General features: G+C 42.8%; 1 protein-coding gene across 6 annotated transcripts in view; it reads right to left on the minus strand.

Moving 5' to 3' along the window:
- GALNT9 (polypeptide N-acetylgalactosaminyltransferase 9) overlaps positions 1-24618 on the minus strand; it is a 681070-nt gene that overhangs the window by 158735 nt on the left and 497717 nt on the right. For all 6 annotated transcript variants that reach the window (XM_034791125.1, XM_034791126.1, XM_034791124.1 and 3 more), the window contains one exon: positions 14084-14264. In XM_034791125.1, the coding sequence (XP_034647016.1) occupies positions 14084-14264 (181 nt within the window). The remainder of the gene's footprint in view (positions 1-14083; positions 14265-24618) is intronic.

A 24618-nucleotide genomic window follows, 5' to 3' on the forward strand; every position in this document is an offset into this window, starting at 1 on the left:
CTACTGTATTTTCCACTCCATGCATCTGATGAAGTGGGTTTTAGCCCACAAAAGCTTATGCCCAAATACATTTGTTAGTCTCTAAGGTGCCACAAGTATTCCTCGTTGTTTTTGCTGATACAGACTAACACGGCTACCACTCTGAAACCGGTTTTAACTGTGAGTCACTGATGGAGAGGAAATATTTTTGGATGGTCCTTCTACAGCTCTTGATTGATTTGGTCAGATTTTACAAGTCTTACACATACGAAAGACCAACAAATGCAATTTGAAGAGGTCACCCCAGAAAGATTTTCAGATTGTGGAAAAAATTCTGCAGATCCCAATTGATTATTCTGCAGTTGGTTGCCACTTAAAACTCCCACACACACCATCAGGAATTCTGCATAGGGAACAAAGGGTGGAGTATACAATGTAAGTCTTCTTCAGTGTTAAAAGAAAAACAACTCTTTGGTGTAGATCCAAATTCAGAATTTTGCTGTGTCTATAATACAGATACAATATTATTTTACCATTAAATGCAATACTGATTTATACCAGCTGAGGATTTTCTCATTGTTAATTCCCATTTGATAAAAGAGTAATTAAGAGAACAATGGGCTTTTTTTACCCAATTTTCATCTAACGCTTCAAGTATAAATGCTGAAGTTGTGACATTTCTCTCTCAGTGGTAGATATCCTTACTGGTGCACAGTCTCACATTTCCTCAATGTCATCGCTTTAATAATATTTAATGTTCCTCTACAATTGATGAAGCTTTGGAATTCAAGAATTTCCATGCTGGGTTTCTAGCACAACTGGAAATTTCCCATGACAGCTGTCAGTTCTGTCTAACAGATTTTGTTTAGAAAGGCTTTTGTATATATGAAGAATGTGCCAAGGTTGTTTTCTCATTTCTTTCTTCATTCTAATGGTAGCAAATGATTTCAAAGCAGTAATGAATGCATATATGCTATATAGATATCACCATGTGATTGTGAATAAGCCCCCCAAAAGTGCTGGTTACATCTAAAACAAGATATCACCATGTGATTGTGAATAGCAGGTGGCCCCCCCAAAAGTGCTGGTTACATCTAAAACAAGTAAATCCGTATGCATCAGAAGGAGGAGGATGTATAGATTCCTGCATATTGTAAGAAAGACAAACTATTTAGTTCAGATAAATTATTCTTTTTTCTTCCTGAATCTTAACTCACTTAAGAACCAAGCTCAAAAACCAAATACACCTCTACCCTGATATAACGCTGTCCTCGGGAGCCAAAAAATCTTACTGCGTTATAGGTGAAACCCGTGTTATACTGAACTTGCTTTGATCCACCGGAGTGCGCAGCCCCGCCCCCCCGGAGCGCTGCTTTACTGCTTTATATCCGAATTCGTGTTATATCGGGTCACGTTATATCAGGGTAGAGGTGTATCGTGGAGATTCTTTACCTCCAGCCCAACCTACCAATGGAAATGACAAATCTAGGGAGAAAAGGTGTTCCCAGGAGGTTTCCAGGCCACTTGTTCATATCTAAGAGGTTCAGATACATTACATACCTTTTTGAGTACTTATCTCATGGGTAACCTGTGCTTTGGAGTCAATACCATTGAATCTCTCCCTGTGCTGTCTGTGCCCATGTAGCGTTCATGCAAGTGGAAAGGAGTCCAATCAGTGGTGCTCAATTTGGTGGCACTAACGGGTGCTCAGAACACAGTTGGGTAAGCAGCTGCACAGATTTGCTGCATTGCCTTTTCATCAAAGCCTGTCAAATACTAAAGGTGCACTAATTGTTCAGGTTACACAATCCTTGCGTCCTTTAATATAGGAGTGATCCTGTGCATCTGCCAGTTTAAAGCAAGAGTTGGCTCAGAAAGGAGATGGACAGGTAAACTAGGAGCAACCTGTGGAGATACACAAACCTCTCCCTGCTCGCTGCCTTTACGTTGAAGAAGCAGGTGTATCATTACACTTTGCAGTCTCCCAAACACACTAAAACTTGAGCTCTCTTCTTGCTTCCTTCCCTCCAGGTTTTAGTAACATTCTATATTGATTAAATGAAATACACACTCACCATTGGTCTCTCTACCCCAGCATAAAGAATCAGGATTTCAAATCACTACCAAGAAAAGTATCACTTCACCAGAATTATGCAAAACCATTTTAGAAAGTTCTGCTACCACCCACAAGCCCATAATGTTCAGCTACAACAGGACACGAGAAATTTGCTTGCAGAGAATACAGCAAAAGTGGGCTGACAGTTCTGCAGTATCTGGCACACGGGGACCCCTCTTGATCCACATGTACTGTACGAACACTGGCCCATGGAGAAGTGTGCCTTGTTTAGCTTGACTGAGGCTGCAGTTCCTATGGAAGAAAAACTCCTTTTGTTTTAAAATAGTAATAGTTCTCTTTTTCCAACTCCAAGAAACTACCGTGACTCTCAAAAATTAACCTGCATTCATTAGAAAGAGCAATTGTGTCTTTAAGACCCTCATGCAGAAGCAGGTCACACTCAACAATATACAGCATGAGAGTGAATAAGGGCAATTAAGGATGCAAAAGGCCTGCTTGGTCAACTGGTTCAGACTTGTCCATTAAAAGATTGTCAGTGTAGTATATTTTCAAGTGCTGAGTCCAGTTTCCTATAGTGCGAGTCTCTTTCCCAATTTCTCCAAGGAGGTGATTCCATTCTTTAATAGATCTCATTAGTAGAAAACTTCCCTTAGTTTTCTTTCATACTTTTGTCAACACTTCTTAACTCAACATTTTGTGTAGCAGCTACCGTTTACTCCCAGGACTGGGCATACTGAGGTCTCCTGTCCATCTCATCACGCAAACTTTCTGGAGCGGGCAGAGCACAGGGAAGAATATCTAACTGTAATGTGTTTAAACACAATGTTGAAATCAACTAAGAATGCAACCCCAGGTTTCCTGCCTACTCAAATGCAGCAACCACTTCATCTACACTTATTAGAGCTAATAATCATGCAGAATTTGGCTTTGACAATTAATATACAATAAGACACTGCAAACATGTAACAAGGGGGGAAACGGTTGCATATGAATGTAGAATGAGTTTTTGGAGAAGTGCCTTCAGATTTATGATTCTGTTTAAGTTGGATTTGCCAGTTTTCCTGTCATTATCCCATAGGCCAGTGTTAATAATCAAGATCTATATTATACGCTTTGTGGTATAATTAAAGTCACTACTTAATTAGAAAACCTAGCTAGTGCTAAACAACGGGGAATCAATAATGTATCTAATGGGAAAAGCCAGAAAGAACTTTTGTTTTATATCAGAAACAGCTGAGAGCTAATAAGTGTACCCAATATTGCTTATGGATTAGCATTTCTGTGCTGTGCTCCACATGGGAGCTCTGATCCCATCATATCTTATAAGCCAAGCAGTGCCAAGCCTGGTAATGACCTGTATGGAACATCTCCCTATCTCGTCCAACAAGCTTGGGATTCCCTGTGCATAAGCTAGAGGGCAGCCTGTCCCGTTACCTTCTAGGGCAGTGGGGCAGGAAACAGCATGGGAAGTGTTCCATATTATTACCCTGGTGAAGACTGAGGTGTCTCATGGTCCCAGGCAGAGCGTCCACATTAACGACAGCAAGACTGATTCCTGACTCATTGCCAACGAATAAGGAAGAACGATCTGAGCAGCCAGAAGAGACTTCCTATGCACTGGCCTCCTTATTACCCTGCCGGGAAGATGGGAAAAGTGGACGAGCTGGTCTTTAGGGTACAAGCGGGGATGGTACACGCTGTGAGGATGGTGGCAAATCGACCTCCGCGGCTCCCCCATCGATGGCGCTTACTCCTACCTCCCCTGATGGAAAGTCAGATGAAAGTTGGGCAAGATGTACCTATTCAAAAGCCTTGGCATCAGTTATGTACACACAATACAATGGGTGTGCAAGCATCCCTGCACTAATGTATCTGGTCTGTATTTTGGGCCAGATCCTCCGTTGGGGTAAATTGGAGTCAATAGACCTAAAAACAGCCCCATCGGAAAAGCCTTGTTTTAATACGGACACTAACCAAACTACATAGGGGTGATTCATCCCCCAACTTCTCCTTTGGGGTTTTAAAAATGCTCCAAAAGCAAAAGTTCCCTGCACCGTCCTGGCATTAGGGGTATTAAAAATCTCTACCAGGGCATGGATTTTGAAGCTGGTTGAAACACTTTAATCAGGTCACTTCTCACTCATCTTTTCTCAATCACAAATCATCCCAATTAGTCATCCTCCTCCTATGTAATTCTGTCCATTCCATTTTTAATCTTGGACACTCTATGCTACATACTCTCTGTTTTAACAAGGTCATATTTGAAGTCGAATAGGTTGGCCAGCACTGGACACTATACTCCAAATGTGGTCTAAGCAATGCTTCATAAAGAGCTAGCAAATTATCCTGGGATTTATGTAGAGCTAGTTGAAAACTTTGACAGAACAGTTTTCCATCAAAAAATGCAGCTTAGTCAAAATTGAAAAGTTTTCCAGGAACATGTTCATTCTGATGACTTTTTTTTAAATGGGAAAAAGTCAAAATGTTTCATTTTGACTTTGTTTGATTTTTTGTTTACTTTTATATTAGATTAAAACATTAATTTATATATATATAATTTAACATATTGTATGTAATACATACTGTTTCATATTCATACATACTAAACATTTTGATGGTCCCAAATCTAAACTTTTTAGCATTTTCGTTTTGAGGGAAATTTCAAAATGTCAGCGTTTTGTTCTGATTCACAATTTTTAATTTCAGAATTTCCCATGGAATGGAAATTCTGGGTCCTGACCAGATCTAGAGTTGTGCCAGATTAAGAGTTGTTTCACACTGGGGGATTGTTAATCCTGTACTCTAATCTATACTGCCCAATCTGCATAAAAAAATTAAATTATGAATTTTAACGTGAACAATCTTAAATCATCTTTCCCCAATCTATGAGATGGAGACCTGGGGTCACCAGATTACTCCAGAAGTGAGGCATGAGAACAGTGCGGGTGGAGAAAACTTTATAACATTGGATCTGCCTCTCCCCAATAATTATCAGGGGTATCCGTGTTAGTCTGGATCTGTAAAAGTAGCAAAGAGTCCTGTGGCACCCTAACAGACGTATTGGAGCATGAGCTTTCGTGGGTGAATACCCACTTCGCCATGCATCCGACGAAGTGGGTATTCACCCACGAAAGCTCATGCTCCAATACACCTGTTAGTCTATAAGGTGCCACAGGACTCTTTGCTACTTTCCCCAATAATTGATAATCTACCTAATGCTCTTTGAAAGCAATTAATCTTCCATCCCTGCTCCAATACATCTTCTAATCCAGATGGCCACAAGAATAGGTCCCTTGTACAGGCCTTCAGGCAGAAACCCATAGATCAAAACTTCTCTTCTCTTCTTCCATGGCACTCAGATAAGCTGAAAGTGTGATTTGCCCCAGTAAAACTATCAATGGACACCCACCATGCTAACACTATGCAGCTATCTTCTGGGTGGGAAACAAGTTCATCATAAGAACATAAGAACGGCCGTACCGGGTCAGACCAAAGGTCCATCTAGCCCAGTATCCTGTCTACCAACAGTGGCCAATGCCAGGTGCCCCAGAGGGAGTGGACCAACAGGCAATGATCAAGTGATCTCTCTCCTGCCATCCATCTCCATCCTCTGACAAACAGAGGCTAGGGACACCATTCCTTACCCATCCTGGCTAATAGCCATTAATACTCTGTGGGAAAGAGAAAAATGTCTAAACTAAATGTGTGCTCTTGCAGCCATGAAACTGGTAAGTTGTGAAGGCCTGGAGCACTGAAGGACAATCCCTGATGGAATGGCTGGTTTCTAACAAGAGGCCTTAGAGATGGTTGATGTTATTAAACCCCTGAATGAAGAAACCAGAGGTCTATTTACTAAGTCTTTCCCCTTGATAGCCCCATTTGATCAATTCCAGAATCCTTTTGATAGGTAATTAAAAAAGCTTTTCCTAAGGTACAGTGTGCAGTGAACCATTAATTACTTTTCAGAACCTCAGAGATGCTATTCCTTTGCTATTGTGAAGCATTAACAGCAAACAACTAAAATGTCTGCCTCTATAAAAGGGCTGAATAAATTAAAGTAATTTCTCCAAGACCTGGTGTTCTCTGCTCTTTGTGGCTGAAAATTTCAGTTCTTTCAGCATTAATAGGTTTGCTGTTTAAGGCTACATTTCTCAACACAAATATCCATGACCATAACACAAAGAAATATCTTCCTTGGCTGATATAGCCGGTAAACTGAATCCATCTCTTAGTATTACGGCTGTCACTCAGCTACCACAACGTGCTAGGCATGCGGTTGCACAAAAGAGATCAGTTAAATTAAGGATCCTCACCTAGTGGCCATAATTTCTTATAAAAGCCAATTTAACTCTTCTGGAGCTCTAGGATCATATTAACTTTTCTCAAGTGTGTGCATAATGCATCACAGCAGGTGTTTTTGACAAGAGGGAGTATGTGTGGGTGTGGCTAGGTCAGTGGTTCCCAAACTTTAACAAACCTGTGAACCCTTTTCACTAAAATGTCAAGTCTTGCAAAGCCCCTCCTAAAAATGAATATTTCCAGGGATTTTCTCCTTCACCTGACTATGAATTATAAAAGCAGTGATCTTGGAAATACAAAATTTGTTTTTATGACATGCTTATTACACACTATTTATTATTATTAATTATTTATCATAACAGTATTTTTATTACATTATGAAAACAGCAACACTCTTCCAAGATCTCACTTTTGTAGCTTGTTTCACTTTGAATAAGCCTGTTATAAGATAAGGCTCCTACGTTTCATCAAGGAGTATCAGATGTGAAACAGCATGAAAGTGATATAAAATTACTCTGCTTAACTGCCAGGGGGCAAATTTGTCACGTACACATGGGAGAAAGAAGAAGGGAAAACATCAGCTATGGGTTGTCTTAACTCAGGAAGTTCCTTCAAGAAGAAATGTAGCCAAACTCCAAACCTGGAGACAATGGAACTGTCTGTGCCTGCGTCCTGTAGATACCAAACTGCTTGGTTTGCAAAATAAGCAAGGAGGAGGGGGCAAGGAGATGAACAATAAGGGGTCATAAGAGGGGCAGATACATGTAGCTTGCTAATTATGTATGGTAATGATGGCAAATTTTGGCCAATCATTAGAGCGATAGATTATCATAAGCAACTGCATTATGTGGTTTCTTTGGTGTGTTTTCTTTGTTCTTGCTGACTTATGAGCTCGAACCCAATTGCAATTGAAATAAACAGATCGCCCCTCCCGGGGCTCCTTGCTTGATTAGCTGTGTCCGTCTCGCCTTATTCCTCAGCTGGAATGGACAGAAATTTCTATGACAGTTTTGGCACCCCAGATGGGACTTCTCCAGCTCGGAACTGCTCCGGGGCCTCTCCCTCGAGAAGGACCAGCGTGCGCCGAGGTGAGTTTACCTTGGGTTGTATTGTCTTGGGAGTTGCCCCCCGGTAGGGACGATAAGGAGGACTCTGAGAGACAGACCACAAGCAACGAGACAGATTGCGTTGGAAGAGGCCTCATCAGGAGACGGGTAAATTGTCTCTGTTTTGTGTTATGTGTACACGAGGGTCTTAGACCCGACGGTTTCCTTGGGACAGCCTCGGTGAAATTACTGGGACATCCGTCTGGCAGTTAAACACTTTTAGAGTGCCAGCCCAGTACAAAAACAAGTTTCAGATGACAGGAGATTACCCAGGCAGGAACAGAGGCTGACTGGATAGGCTGGGTGGTCTCCCCGGGACATAAAGGAAACGGTCACTGGCTCTGGGAAGTTAGGAAATGCTGGACTTACAGTTGCCCAGGCTACCTTAATTTGGACCCTATGCATCCAATCTGTGCACTGAATGAGGCAAGAGATGTGTGGGAAAATATAGTATGTGGTAATGCAAATGAAGAATGTATCATAATGCATATGCACAAGGAGGAAGTATTAAGATTACCTGAGCAACCGTAAAACTGGCATTTGCTAACTTTTCCAGGGCTTGATTTGGAACCTAAATAACATTTTTTGTACATGGATTTTTTGTATGCAGTTTCCTAGGTGTGGTTCATTTGGTTGGGTTGGTTTTTGGTTTTGTGTTTTAGGAAAAAGGTAAAACCAAATTCTGCTGTGCACAACTATAAATCCACTTGCCCTATCATGCACAATCAGGAGGGACTGAGCGCTGAACTTTCAGCACTGTAGCACACACGGCTAGCCCTTGAGCTACAGGACTAACTACATTAGCTGGTAGCAACAGACGGCTGTTGTCCCAGAAAGGGAGTTGTGATGTTGGGACCATGTCCTAGGTCCAGGAGTAGTGGCCTGGCACCGCCCAGCCCTCTCTCTCTCTACCTCCTCAGCACCTCTGAAAATCAGGCCACTCATATTCAGGTGCCTAAGCCAGGATTTAGGTAGCTAACTTTAGGCACTCACGTTTGAACATTCTGGCTGCAATCTGTATCAAAATTCTACTTGCCCACAGTGATCTGGAGAGCATGATATGAATGTTTTCATTGGTACACAAAGCAGCTCGAATAGTGTCAAAAGGCAGCTGTTAGATTTGGAGTCTTCTCATCTAAATGGAAAAAGGCCCACACACTGCATAATAACGGTGATTTATTAGAAAGGAAGTGTTGGCCAACTGGACTCTGATATCTGGTGATGGATGTGGTAGAAGAACACAGATGTTTAGAAAGACATTTTTGACCTTGTTTTCCCCAGGTGAGAAACTTACAGAAGTGTCTTGGAGAAGAGTAAGGAAGAACGAACTGTCATACTCATGGAATATCGTGAATCACAGTATTTCCAAACGTGATTTCTCTATTAAACAACATTTTCCCCAGATTGATATCCACACTGTCAGTACTGGCTCAGCTAGGTTCTACCACAGAAGACTGAAGTTTGCCTCCTGTCCATGAGTAAGAATTACAACAGAAGAGCAGAATAGTTAAGCATGGCGTAGGAAGTTTTGCTAATGCTTTACTGCAGGTGCCCTCTGGAAGGAGCAGGAGGTTTAGCGTCCCTGTATCACTACTGAGCCGACCACCTATATGCCAAGACACTTGTCTGTATTATGCTTTTCATGGCAGCAACAAAACTGATAGCTTCCACAATAAGTGCTTTTTTGTGCACTGCAACAACACTGAGAAACTGCTGCAAGAAATATAGAGCGAGATGAAGAGGGAACAGAGCAAATATGAACAGAAAAATGCATTAGTCAATAGCGCCCACTGATCAGCCTAGCAGGTGAACAACCTGCATATATTAATAATATACTCAGCAGCAGCAAGGGCTGCTTGTGGGAGAGCTACATAAACCCTTCCTTCCTTCGACATTCCCTCTTCTTTTGGCTTGTGCCTGACTTGATGAATAGTGAACATTTCTGAAGTTTCTGTCTGTTTTGTATGAAGGGGGATCAAAATAGTTCAACCAAAAGCATTTATTCCTTAGGTGTTCACTGCAACAAAAATAATCCTGTGCAACTCATTTGGCATTCATATGGATTTTATAACTACTTTTATAGGCGTTCCACTGGAATTTAGGGTACATCTACACTACAGCGGGGAGTCGATTTAAGATACGTAAATTCAGCTACGTGAATAGCGTAGCTGAATTCGACGTATCGCAGCCGACTTACCCCGTTGTGAGGACGGCGGCAAAATCGATTTCTGCGGCTTTCTGTCGGCGGCGCTTACTACCACCTCCGCTGGTGGAGTAAGAGCGCCGATTTGGGGATCGATTGTCGCGTCCCGACGGTGTGCTAGAAATCCCCGAGAGGTCGATTTCTACCCGCCGATTCAGGCGGGTAGTATAGACCTAGCCTTAGATAGCTAATTGGGACTATTATTAACTAACTGGACCACACATTTTAAAGCACTGCCATGTATTTTCACAAATCTAAACGACATAGAGCACATTACGCTGACAACAAGCTGCAAGCTGCAAAATGAAATCCCAATTTAGTCCAATGCAAAATGTTTCAGCTAAAAATGTGTGGAAAATCACCCTGAGTCATAATTAATCCAGATGATTATACACCATTTGCACTTGAAGGTAATATGTAAGTATCACTTCCAGGGGTGTCTCTGACTTTTTTGCTGCCCCAGGCAAAAAAGCCTCCCGCCGCCCCCCGTCCTCCCGCGGGGAGCACGGCAGGGGAGGGCGCTGAGCCCGGCCGCGGGCCCGCTCTCCCCAACTGGCCGGAGCACCGGGGGGAGGGCAGCGAGCCCACCGCAGCTCCGCTGGTGGCCGGAGTGCCGGGGGGAGGACGAAGAGCCCGGCCGGGGCCCTGCTCTCCCCGACCGGCCGGAGCCCCGGGGGGGAGGGAGGCGAGCCCGGCCAAGGCTCCGCTCTTCCCGGCGGCCAGAACACCGAGAAAGGTTGGCGAGCCCAGTCACGGCCCCGCTCTCGGGCTGGAGCGCCGCGCCGCGTCACCCCCCTCCAGGTGCCGCCCCAAGCACATGCTTGGTGGGCTGGTGCCTGGAGCCGGCCCTGATCACTTCTGATATTTAATTCTTGCGTCATCCCAGAGCATTAACAGTCCAAAATTGCTAGAACATAGAAATTGACTAGGAAGGCCTATGACATTTTCTAAGCGATGGTCAGCAGTCCAACTCCATGTTCATCAGATTTGGTGCAGTGTGAAATCAGACTTCTCAAAATGCTGTTCAAGATCAAATCTAATTAGCTCATCTAAAAGTCCATGTAAAAAAACAACCCTGCCTCTGGTGTACGTGGGATGCCAAGAGAAGAGAGAGCTGAGATATGTTTCCTACACCATGTTTAGGTCAAAAGGTGATTTTTATTGCAATCAAGGGAACTGTCATTTCAAGTGAACTATTTACTGTAATTAATTCCACTTGGCACATGAAAATAAAATGCCTGAAAAATTGCTGCCTGCTTCTGTGCTGAGTTAGTGTTTCCCCATTTATGGGGAAGGGTTGTTTGTCCTTTGAGTGTGAAGGTCTCGGTGACAACAGCAGGTGGAAAAGCAGAGAAATGCAAACATACAGGAAAAGCAGCTTGCTGGCAGGATTACACAGGTTTGCAGATTTCTTTGCAGTGGAACAACACTGGGAGTTGCTACAATTTAGTACGCTGGCATTGGTTTCCTCTGGCTGTATGTCCCCTTTGTGAGACATCCCTTTCCGGTTCATTGCATGGATGAAAATGCATCAAGAAAAGCCATTCTATTGCTGTACATTTATTTAAGGTGTGCTAGGAAGAGTCACAACTAGAATGCTTACCCTGTCTCTATACAGAAGATGGGCAAAAGTGGTGAAATTTACAACAGTTAAAATATAATGAAAGTCAATATTTAAAGCCACATTTTTTCCCAAAGAACCAGTAATATGTGGGAGTTTATCTATTGCATATTACAAGCTCCACATTTGCGTGGCTGAACTGTATTTGCATTCATAAATTGGGTAAAACAATCCATGCAAACAGCCAGCTGATCAAAAATATTCCCTGTTTGCATCCACAATACCTACATGTGTATGCAAATGTGGGAGTTTGAGTGGGCAAAATGGAGGTTAGACTGGGAAGGAAGGATGGTCAGAAGGACAGAGCACTGATGTGGGACTCAGGAGTTCTGGGTCTGGTTCTGAGATCAGCCACAGACTTCCTGTGTGATTTGTGGACCTTAATTCTACCCTGTTCCTCATCTGTAAAATGGAGATATTTCCCTACAGTCACAGCAATGTTCTGAGGATAAAATCTGTTAATGATTGTGAACTGCTCACTGATGAGGGCCACGTGAGTACCAAGGAAGACAGAGAGATAAGGAGTCCTTTGGAGTACAAGGTTTTACATGAGAATTTAGGGTGCGATTTTCAAACCCTCACTTATCACTAATTTCTAATGAGAACTGGGCATCCAACCCCCTTAGTCAGCTTTGAAAATTTCAGCCTTAGTGTATGAATGAAACTGCACGTTGGTCACACCATAGTAGATCTGTTAGGATGCAACATTCAGGTATAACACTGAACAATGGATAAACCAGAAAAGTAGCTCTTGATAGTGCATGGCTCATGTGGGATACTGTACTTTTGAACTCTTCATGTCAGTGGGTGTTCAAGTGAGAGTTCCCGGTTGTATCTGGTGTTTAAGTGCTTGTATGTCTGTAGTTGCCAAAATCAAAATAAGGTTGCTTGTGAGAATCATAGTAGAAAAGTGAAATCTAATCAAATTCACCAATTGAATGGAGGTAGAATCTCCTTCTGATACACGCAGATTAAACTCAGCTCTACCACTGAACTTTCACTCATTTTTCAAAGCAGATTCAAACTAAAGGTTTGTTGAGGCTTGGACATGTCTCGATATACATGTTTCCAGGCCTAACTAGAACCACCCCAAGAGTGTCCAAATATCACACAAAGCAGCTCTCATAGTATTTCAGACATTTAATAAGACAGTATAATCTTATGGGAGTCCCAACCAAAATGGGGGCACCCAAAGGGTTTGGATAACCACAGATGCTTATCTGAACCAATGGTCAAAGCTTCTAAGTAGAGATGAGCCAGAGCCAAACTCCAAATTCGAGCATCACCAACCCGAATTTTGAAGATTTGGAAATATAGCAGCTAGATCCAAACTTTGCAGCTTTGGCTTCTTTTCACCTTTTTAATGCTTCACCCACCCATATTTACTAACTACTTGAGTTTATTAACTAACAAGAGGCATGACCCAAACCCCACTGAAGTCAAATGAAAGATTCCCATTGACCTCAATGGTGTTTGAATCAGGCTTAATATATAATTTTAGTGGTCACAGGATAATCCCACACTGGACGGTTTACCCTTTCTCCAGGTGAATCCCATGCTGGATTTTCATCACATGTTGACTCAGGTGTAACATCTAAGTAATATTCTGCTCTCTCTCTCTCTCTTTCTAATCTATCTAATCTAAGATTACTTTTCCACACCAAGCATCTGAGTATGTGAATGCTGAGTCAATGGTTCTGAGACTAGATTGGCATATAACATCTCAGGGACTCTGGGTAGGCTGAAATTTTGTTTTGTTAAATTTAGTTTCTGGCTTCTTGAATTGTCAAAATCTTTTTTAAATTGTAATCTGCTCATAGAGCACAATGGTTGTGCTTGACTAAACTTTTCTCCCCTCCTTAATAAGGTACTTTTATTTAACTTTCACTTCTGCCTGGGAACCCCAATGGGGATTTTTAAACAGAAGATTATTATTACAAATTAATTAACTATTCTTTTCAGTTTTGTCTACTGAGAGCAGCTAAGCATTGCTGCCGATCTTCACTGCATTAAGACATTACTGATCGTCATTCTCAGAATGACTGCAAGAATGACTTTTCTGGAGAATACATAACGATATAAATATGAAAGATTTGAAAGGCACTTAACACAACCTATAATAAATCAGTAAAAATATTAAACATATAATTGCAATGTCAAATGCAGTGTAGACATGTGAAGAATGTGATATTATAGTGTAAATATGCACATTCCACAGACAGTAAAAAATCTTAAGTGCATCTCTGACTGTAATTAAAGGCCCCTGCTGTGATAGTCTTACTACTTGTTTCATCACAATATAGACATGAGTAAATACCCTGCCTCTACAGTTCTGTCATAAGAACACCCCAAGTGCAATTAAACACAAAGCATTTGATGTTTTCAATCTTAAACAATCAGTGACTACAAAACAGCGCTGCTTCCATTTGTTGGTGCTACCGCATCTTTCATAGTACGTGACTCCAACAGGCAGAGAGACAGGCTCCTGCTGCTAATATCTGAGCTCATCTGCGTGTGGCTGAGGTTTTACTGAACAATGCTCAGCACTTTGAAGTCATTACTGATCCAAAGGCATGGACATGCATATTGTGGCATTACTTGTAAAGTTAGCTACAGATGCTGACGTGATAGCCATGCTTGAGATCACAATTGGTCTTTATAGTTTTCATTACGCTCAGGAGCGTATATCTGGCTAACCTTTCAGTACACTCTGAACATAAGGCATGCATACAGAGCTGCTACCATGGTCAGAGGAACAACAATCACTTGCACAAATAAAAATGTAGGATTCGACTTACTTTTTTGGTCTGTAGTCAGGAATGGACCTATCCAGTGATATCCTGTCGCTGAGCTGGGCATTGTAACCATATTCTTCATACTTAGTCTCAGATTCATGACTGTCATCTCTCAAGGTAGCAGCCATTCCTCCCTGGCCCAAGCCTCCTGGACCTTCAACTAGTCCCATGGGCTTGGCTAGACCTAGAAAGAAAGAAAAAATGCAATTGAAAGGATAGTATAGAGGAGGTAGCAATAGGGTTGTGTCTATGTGTTTGGTTTTTTTAAAACATTTAAGCAAATAGTAATCTGTTCTAGAATTTTTATTAATTAAGCATACAATGACTGGATGAAGAAGGTGAGGATCAGAGCAAATGTTCTCTCTAGGAATACTGGGCTAGATCCTCAGCTGAGGTAATTTAGCATAGGCTCAATTGTTTTCACTGAAACAAAATGCTGAAAAGCCCATCCCCACTTGAGATGTTAGCCAGTGAACAGTGCACCTGGTATGTTTTGTCCACCAATGTATTAATACTAATGTCAAGAAATCAATTTAAAAACAATAACTATAAACACAGAGAAAAAAACCCATCTACAGATACACTGTCAAGTGCATCTTCCATGGCAATGGAAACTAATAAATCATCTCATCACATATCCCAAACCTTAATGTTCCATTTTCTGAAGAGCTGCCTATCCATAAGTCATTAAAAGTTATGAACTTATTTAGAATAGTCTTCTGGATCCTGTACAGCAGCTTACAAATATTGTTCAAATAATTCACAACACAGAGCAAAACAATTATAGCTAGAGCTGGTTGACATGTGCCAAATTAAGATGGTTTGAGAAAAAATAGTTAACATTTTCTCTCTCTCTCTCTCACACACACACACACACACACACACACACACACACACACATACACGAGCACACACATGACAAAATTTTTAGTAAGAGGCTGAAGCTTATTTCTCCTTCTCCCTTGCACGGCAATGTAAGGTCTTTGACACTCTTGCCTTTACTATGTAAGAGATGGAACTCTTGGGGATCTCCTTTGTACCTCATTGGTAAGCTCTGCCCTCATTGTTTATCATAGCACTATCACTGGCACCACAAATCCCTAGTTAGAGATCTAAGGTGCACTTACACAACTTGGTAGATGACAATAAGTTTGAGAGCTAAAATATTAAGGCCAACATTTTTAAGTTCGAGAGCCTATAGTGAGACACTTAAAGCATACTTAGGTATCTAAATATAAATGGCCTCTTTAACATAGGTACTGAGCACTTGCAGCTCAGGTATTCAATGCCTCTAAAAATCAAGCCACTGTTAGTTAGGCGCCTAAATGTGGATTTAACTGTTGGCACTCACATCTGAAAATATTTGTCTTAACACTGCAGGGAGCAATCTCAATGCAATTTGGGCACTTGACAGCCACTTGAGCCTCTGAAAATCTCCCCTGGTAACTCACAAGTTCATTGCCAAGTATCTAGTTAAGTTCCTCTTCATCATGCCCCTGAAATGCTTGATAGTGTCAGTGTGAATCATGGGCCTTAGGGTACAAGGGATGGGGGACAAAGAAAACACTACAGCAAATCTTTCTTGGCATGGCCAAGCCATTTAAAAATTCAAACAGCTCTAGGCAAAAAAGCCAACTGAATTGTCAAAATGAAGGCAAAACATGAGGATCACACTGGCAGGATCTCATTATGGTTATGCGGTATGCGTGGGAGATGAGCCCAAGGTCTGATGGGTGACTGACTTAGAGGAAGAGAAAGAATAGGTGAGCAGGAGCAGAACTCCCGGAGGCCATGTAGGTATGGGAGGGGGAGAGGGAAAGGCTGGAGCTTCAAAACAGAATGTTTAAAAAGTGTCTTGTTTACTGAGGCAGAGAGAGGAAGGGCACAGAGCAGTGACGTTTGGCTTGAGGTAGAAGCTATCTTGCATAAAGGTTCTCTAAAGCCGCAAGTAAACTCAGAAAGATACAACATATGAACAACACAAGTGCATTTTGGGATGGAGAAACTCACCGGAGCATTCTGCCAGGGGAACCCCCAGCCCACCCATTTAACCGGCTTTATAGGCCCTTTGTGATAACAGAGCAGAGATCTGGCCCATGGTGTCCTCATAAGTCCACTTGCGCATCTGCATAACTGTGGATATGGCGGGTGGTGGCGTCACAGGGATAATGCATCTGATAGCAATGGATGGAGTCCATGTTTAAAGACTCATTTATTAAATGATTGTTCCTTTCTCTAAATAAGCCTCTTATCTATTTGCAAGAAACGAACAGGAGGGTCCATATCAGTAACTGAATACACTTGCCTCACCCTCCACTTCCCAAAATCCAATTTTTCCCCTTAAAAGTAAAATCTGGGAATCAAACGAGTGTACCTTAAAGTGGGAGTCTTGCAACAAGAATAAGGTATCAAAAAACACACGGGGAAATTCAAGAAGTTAGCTCAGCTGGACTGGATAAAAACATTCAACATCAGGCAGTTTTGGCAGGCAGGCACAGAACCTTTTCCAGCTTTGACAAACGTTGCAGCTGATCGTCTTTGTGCTAGTCCAGCATGCAAATGTTGAATGCACCTTTCCACATTATGCTGCGCTGCCGAATGCAGGGGCAGGAAACCCAGAGAATTTGTTTCTATACAGCCTTCTGCAGCGATATGAGCAAAACTAAACAAAAGACTTGACGACCCAGAACATTTCCGGTGATTTCCTTGAAGTTGGCTGTGTTTTGAAACTATCCTTTAATTCATGGAATTGTTCAAAGTAAAGCTCCCACAAGCTACAAAGCATGTGGGACTCCTTTGTTCCTTTCTTCTGCTGAAACATTTATAAAACTGTCTGGTTGATACTGGTCATCCTCCTACTCTGTGGGCTAGACTGCAACTTGGACTGCATCCCCCCCAATGAGGGAACTTACTTAGACTCCCACATCTGCTCTTAACCAAGCTACCTGAGCCTGGGGGTGTAGAACCTAGTTACTCCCTCTCCAGAGCAAGTGGGAGGGGAGGGACGGGGAACCGACACAGCTCTGGCTCCACTATCCTTCCCAGTACTGGCCAGTGTAGCTCTGTTGGTGTGGAGGGTGTCAAAATTTGCTGCAGAGGTAGGCCAGTGGCAAATCACTCTTGCCTTGCCCGTGGATTTAGAAGGCAACAGGGCAGGCATTGTGTCTCAGAGGGGAGTCTGAATCACAGTGCCTTCTGGGACTTCTCTTCCGTGAGAACTGCGGCTTACCCCACCCCACCCTGTGCTCAAAGTCACAGCTGAGCCCTCGGTTTGTGCAATACCCAGCATCATGGGGCACAATGCTGATTGGTGCCTCTAGGTGCTATGCTAATAGTGATAAATATGAGGGGCTGTGGAGCGCCATTTAAAGGGTGGCAAGGGCACAGATTTCCCTTGTCCCCCTCACTGGACCCTCCTCTTCCCCGGAGGCACCCATCTCTACTCGCAGCCTGACCCTGTGGACACACGTGTTCCTACACCTACCCCCACCAAAGCTGAGTGAGTGCGTTGAGACCTGGAGAGCAGGGATGCAGTGCCCCTCAGGTTTGGCCTTGCCAAAAAGTGGCCAGACGGTGGCCCGGGTGGACCTCCTCTCGACTGGCGCTGCAGCCTAAATACTGTAGCCCCTGAAGCATGCTAGCTGCTTTGCAAACAAACACACTGACAAAGACAGTTCCTGACCTTAAGAAGTTAATGTTCCCCCATGTAATTTACCATTTTGCTCTATGAAAAAAACAGCATTACCCCATCCATCATGAACTGCTATTCTTTATTACTCATCCCATTTATAGGAAATGCCCATTAAGCACCCCTTTTTCACTGAGACTGCACCAAAATGTTTTAGGAATCTTTTTCTAGAGTACATTAACCTGCTTGTAGTTATCCCAATAAAACAGCTGGGATTGTATTATTGACCAACATACAACAGTATTACATTTTTGCATTCTGCAAGTATAATGAGAAACTATAACCAACTATGCCTAAATACAATTGAGAATTGATTTTATCATGCCTATGATTCAGTACATGCAAGTGGAGTAACTGTAACCAATAATGCTATGCCTTCGATTTTTGCTGTTGACAATTTTCCAACAGACGAGCTTTCCGTAGGAAAATGCCAATTTGACAAAATCAAAACATTTCACTGGACTGTATACATTTTGTTGAAATTTTCAATGGAAACTTATTGAAGAGCTTTAACAAATGGAATATTATATCATATGTATAAAGTTATAACATACTATAGACATTAAACCAAATCTCTTGGACCTGATTGAAATGAAGTGCTTCAATCAGGTCATTAGGTGTTTCTCAAAAGAAAAATAATCAGAAATTCCATATTGTGGGAAATGTTGGCATTTCTACTTTTTGTTCTGATTTGGGACCAAAGGAAATTTTGAAGGGTCTGAATCCCCTAGGAAATGGACATTCTGAGTTTTGACCAGTGCTAGTATTTAATATGATGCAACACTTTCAAATAGACTACAATGTAAAGCACTGATCCTGCACACCCATACTCTCACAAGTAGCCCTTCAGAAAGCAATGGAACTACTTCCCTGAGGGTACATCTACACTACAGGGGGGAGTCGATTTAAGATACGCAAATTCAGTTACGTGAATAGCGTAGCTGAATTCGACGTATCGCAGCCGACTTACCCCGTTGTGAGGACGGCGGCAAAATCGACTTCTGCCGCTTTCTGTCGGCGGCGCTTACTACCACCTCCGCTGGTGGAGTAAGAGCGCCAATTCGGGGATCGATTGTTGCGTCCCGACGGGACGCGATAAATCGATCCCCGAGAGGTCGATTTCTACCCGCCGATTCAGGCGGGTAGTATAGACCTAGCCTCAGACACTCCTTTAGTAAGAATAACTACACACAGGCTTAGACTTCTTCCAAAATGCATGACTTCCAGTAGTGACTAGTGATTTTGAGCACCTCCATTTTTGGATGCCAACTTTAAAGGGGCCTGATTTTTCAGAAGGAGGGTGCTCAGCACTTTCTAACAAAAATCAAACCTCTTTAACGTGTCTTAAACCCAAGAATTTGAAGAACTCAGAATCATTAGCAGTCACTTTATAAATGCTTGTCTGCAATGTTTAAGTCACTGAAAGATCCTGGAGTACAAAAGTTTCTTCTTTAGGCTTACTGGCTCACATTCTGATGTCAAAAACAACAGGGAGTCCGGTGGCACCTTAAAGACTAACAGATTTATTTGGGCATAAGCTTTCGTGGATAAAAAAACCCACTTCTTCAGATGCATGGAGTCAGTTACACCAATGTACGTAAGGGGTGACTCCAGCAAAGCCAATGAATTTACACTGGCATAAAGGACATAAGTTCCGGCCCACTCACTTTAGTGGTAATGATGGTTTTGTTACAATAGAAGATAACGGTATTTACTTCTTCTAGTTCAGGTTCTGCTTGTTTATGAGCAAAATCGTTGCATCCTGAAAGGCCCAAGGACAAGAGGAATCAGCATGTGGAGAGTCTCAAGCGGTCTGTTTGTTATTGTTCTCGCTAGAAAGATGGCTAGGTAACCCTGCCCAACCATGTATAATTGTAACACTTTAGTACGCTTTATTCCCAAATCTAGTATTTTAACTGTTCATGCTGCTAATCTGATCTTGTTCTAGAAAACCACCAGAGCTGCACTTAAAAGATACTGCTGGGTTAGGTTTTTTTTGCTCTCGTTACCCCATGCTACTGTAGCCTGCTTGCAATTATCATAATAATGCAGCAATATTGACCAATGTACAGCAGCAAAATAAATGATACCACATTGCTTCATTCTGCAAATACAATGTAAAAAGTGGCTCTAGTCGCTTTTAAGAAAAATTTACTATTACTTGTCCTACATTCTCCATCCATATAGTATCTGCAAATGCAGTAATTACAGATAATATGTTTCACTTTTATATTTTGCTAGTCAGCAGTTAGATGTAATAATCTTGTGTACCATATAAGAGAGCATCTATATAGCATCTTTTGTCTCAGATGATGCCCAAATGCTTTACAAATTGCTTTCTGTATGGAAATAACTGCAAAACCAGTAGCATTTGGCCAGGTCATGGCCCCTGATCGATGCATGGACAGTTCCGTGAGCATGTGACCCGCCAGCATCAAAGAGAAGAGGGGGCTTGCCATCTCTGCAGCATGATTCTGCATGGAGATGGGGTCAGGATATGAGAGCTGAGGAGCCCCATAGTGGGTGGAGATGGAACCAGGGCTGTAGAGATATATTTTGCTCATTCTTGTGACCTGTGGTGCTTGCCTGGAAACGGCAATACAGTTCAGGACTGTATTATCTGTTCTGCATAGCTCCTCTTCACGATGAGGAACGCTTTAGAAGTAGGAGAGTGGGTCAGCCATTGCTAGGGAGAGTCCTAGGAAACAGTGCTCCTAGGGAATATGGGAGACAGAGACCCAGGTTCTCCTATGTGTCCCAGAGGATGGCTCCAGGTTTGGGGCAGGTCCCACAGCTCTTTCCAATGGAGGAAAACCCTCACACCCCTGACAATATGATTGAGGGGGATCCTCATGGAGATGTCTTCCTCCTTTTTCACAGATGATCCAGGCCACCATGTGGACCCTTGGTTCAGTACTGCCTTTGAAGAGATACATTCACTGAATCTGCAGTGTCATGTCCCACAGCACCTAGGGTTTCCCCATAGAAGTCTCCCATCCAGTAGTAAGCCAACCTACTCCTGCTTAGCTTCTGAGATCTGATGAGATCACATCACGCTGTAATACAGTTGAGAGAATCCAAAGAGCACCAAGTGCTCAAACAAGTAGATATCTCCAACTACTTGGAGCTCAGATAATAAGACTGCAGAGCTGAAAAGCCCTTCAAAGACTGGCTTTGTTAAATCCAGCATAATTTGCTTTATAAGTGACAGAAAGCTTATTCACTATGAATAATAATCATTTTTCACAGATCTCGAGATGAAGACAGAAGGAACCCACATACATTTCTTTGTTATTTCAGATACTGAACTCCTCTCTGTCACAAACCCAAGAGACCAGCAAAAAACAAATGAACAAACATTAACACCATATTGTACAGCAGCCACTTAGGAACTGTACAATTCTAAAGGTCATCCAGATTCAGGAAACCGATGGTCAAGGTGTAAAATCAACTGCAAATCAGAAAAAAAAAAAAGGTAAGAAAATGCAGATCGTAAGAATACACACATGCCCGATCCAATTTCATAGTCGATAACAGATGCCAAATCTTCGCAGTATACACAAATTACTGCATCAGTGCAATTGCAGGTATTTAGTACGTGAAAGCAAGGTGTCACTTCCGAAATATAATGAAGGTTTTACTAGTTAGAGAAAAAGAATCCAGCGTAAGAAACTTTGCTTTTATTAGCAAAATAGCTGACTTGTCAGTCCTGTGCGGTGGAGTGTGAGTAAGGATTTCAGCCTAAATAACATTGTCAGCTCCTTTAAAGGTCTGATATGGAACAGAAAATGGTTAAGTTAAAATAGCATTTTATACTCTATAAGTCTTATTAATAGATTAGATAGATAGAGTAATAAGGACTGTATAACTGTGGCAAGGACACCACAATCAACGGAGAGAATGAAGCACTGGTTCTAGGCCATGGTAGCCTAGTGATACAGTGCTGAGCCAACATAGGTGGAGGGACTCGAAGAACTTCACTTTGCTCTGAAACCTGGATCCTAAGCTACTGGAAATATTGGTACTGGGCAGAGGTGCAATTGCTATTGATTTTATGTGGAAGGTGCTCAGATACTACAGGGCTGGATAGCAGTATATAACCCTCAGATGAAAGAAAGACAGAAAAGCTCCCACCACTGAATGTTGGCATGCATCTGGGTTTTAACCCTTTTTATCATGTTAGTTTTCTTTTCTTTTTTAAGTCGCATTCTCTTCAAAATCTATTTGCATTTTGAACGTTTCATTGCACATCAGTAAGTCACTGTGGCACGGTGGCGGAGTGGCCATGGTCGCAGAGTTGCGCACTGCCAGTTAGTGTCAAAAATTGCTCCCGGCTGGCAGGGGGGCATCAGTTGTGGGGGCGGCCAGATTTCTCCCTCCTTCCTCCCGGTGGAGGAACATGGGAGCGGAAGCAAGCGGTGACACACAGATACTGCTCGCACACACATGTTCCTCTACACCCCCATAGGGAGCTGTGAAGGGGGAGCAAGGAGCAACACCAAGCACTCTGTGCACTGAGGGACGAGCACCAATGCCAGCTGCTCCATGCATTCAGGTTAGTTTCATGGGGGCAGCTGGGGGCAGGGGTGAAGGGGGATGGAGAGCCAGGCTTCTTGCAATTTTATTTTCCAAGGGTTGCATCTTCCTAAATGTTTTTTTTAACTCAGGGGGAAAATGGCACTTTATCTCTTTTTGCGGATACAGACTAACACGGCTGCTACTCTGAAACCTGGGATTGTTTAGTCTGCAGAAGAGAAGAATGAGGAGGGACTTGATAGTTGCTTTCAACTATCTGAAAGGGGGTTCCAAAGAGGATGGATCTAGACTGTTCTCAGTGGTACCAGATGACAGAACAAGGAGTAATGGTCTCAAGTTGCAGTGGGGGAGGTTTAGGTTGGATATTAGGAAAAACTTTTTCACTAGAAGGGTGGTGAAATACTGGAATGGGTTACCTAGGGAGGTGGTGGAATTTCCTTCCTTAGAGGTTTTTAAGGTCAGACTTGACAAAGCCCTAGCTGGGATGATTTAGTTGGGGATTGGTCCTGCTTTGAGCAGGGGGTTGGACTAGATGACCTCCTGAGGTCCCTTTCAACCCTGATATTCTATGATTCTATGAAAAGCTTCCCCCTTCCTACCCCCCCTCCTCCCAGATTTTTCAATTGAAAACCTGTCTGCAATATCTTCGGAGGGAATCAATACTCTGAGACGTTAGCTTAATCACAGAATAAAAAAGGAATTCAGGGGCAATGAGAAATTCACATCATTTGGGGCAGCTGACTTTTGGTAGTCTAATGAGTTTTTTAAATTACAAGAAAAAAGGTTTGTAGGCTATACGATAGATATGTTAACACAGTTCAAACAAGCATTGGCTCAGAAGTTCTTTTTATCCAAAGTAGCTCTATACAGAATTTGTTAACATGCTGGACAGGAGTACAGTGCAAAATGAAGGAACAGCATCAGTTCTCAAAGAAAGGACAAGATTTGTTGTGTCTAGCAAACACTGCAAGTCTCAATTCTCCCACCTTTATGTTTTATTATTTGTACTGAAGTGGCACCCAGAGACTCAGGGTGCCATTGTGCTAGCTGACGCATGGGCTCAAATATAGCTACAGATGATTGTTTGACAGATGACACAATAAAAAGACAGACTCTTCCACAAAGTGTTAACAATGTAGGTTAGGACAAAACACTGCTGATGTCCAAAGCAAACACCTGGGTTGGGGAGGGTGAGGCAATAGCAAACCGAGCAAGATGTCACATAATAAATAAAGGTCTCAGTACTGAAGTCCTCAATGCTTTTTTTGCTTCGGTCTTCACAGACAAGGTCAGCTCCCAGACTGCTGCACTGGGCAGCACAGTATGGGGAGGAGGTGAGCAGCCCTCAGTGGTGACAGAACAGGTTAAGGACTATTTAGAAAAGCTGGAGATGCACAAGTCCTTGGGGCCAGATGCAATGCACCCGAGGGTGCCGAGGGAGTTGGCTGATGAGATTGCAGAGCCACTGGCCATTATCTTTGAAAACTCGTGGCGATTGGGGGAGGTCCCGCACAATTGGAAAAAGGCAAATATAGTGTTCATCTTTTAAAAAAGGGAAGAAGGAGAACCTGGGGAACTATAGACCAGTCAGCCTCACATCGGTCCCTGGCAAAATCATGGAGCAGGTCCTCAAGGAATCCATTCTGAAGCACTTGGAGGAGTGGAAAGTGATCAGGAACAGTCAACATGGATTCACGAAGGGCAAGTCATGCCTAACAAACCTGATTGCCTTCTATGATGAGATAACTGGCTCTGTGGATATGGGGAAAGCGGTGGATGTGATATACCTTGACTTTAGCAAAGCTTTTGATACAGTCTCCCACAGTATTCTTGCCAGCAAGTTAAAGAAGTATGGATTGGATGAATGGACTACAAGGTGAATAGAAAGCTGCTAGATCGTTGGGCTCAACGGGTAGTGATCAATGGCTCGATGTCTAGTTGGCAGCTGGTATCAAGCGGAGTGCCCCAGGGGTCGGTCCTGGGGCCGGTTTTGTTCAACGTCTTCATTAATGATCTGGATGATGGATTGCACCCTCAGCAAGTTCGTGGATAACGCTAAACTGCGGGGAGAGGTAGATATGCTGGAGGGTAGGGATAGGATACAGAGGGATCTAGACAAATTGGAGGATTGGGCCAAAATAAATCCGATGAGGTTCAACAAGGACCAGTGCAGAGTCCTGCACTTAGGACGGAAGAATCCCATGCACTGCTACAGGCTGGGGACCAACTGGCTAAGCGGCAGTTCTGCAGAAAAGGACATGGGGATTACAGTGGATGAAAAGCTGGATACGAATCAACAGTGTGCCCTTGTTGG

This window comes from Trachemys scripta, chromosome 15 (assembly GCF_013100865.1).
Source record: "Trachemys scripta elegans isolate TJP31775 chromosome 15, CAS_Tse_1.0, whole genome shotgun sequence".
NCBI lineage: Eukaryota > Metazoa > Chordata > Testudines > Emydidae > Trachemys > Trachemys scripta.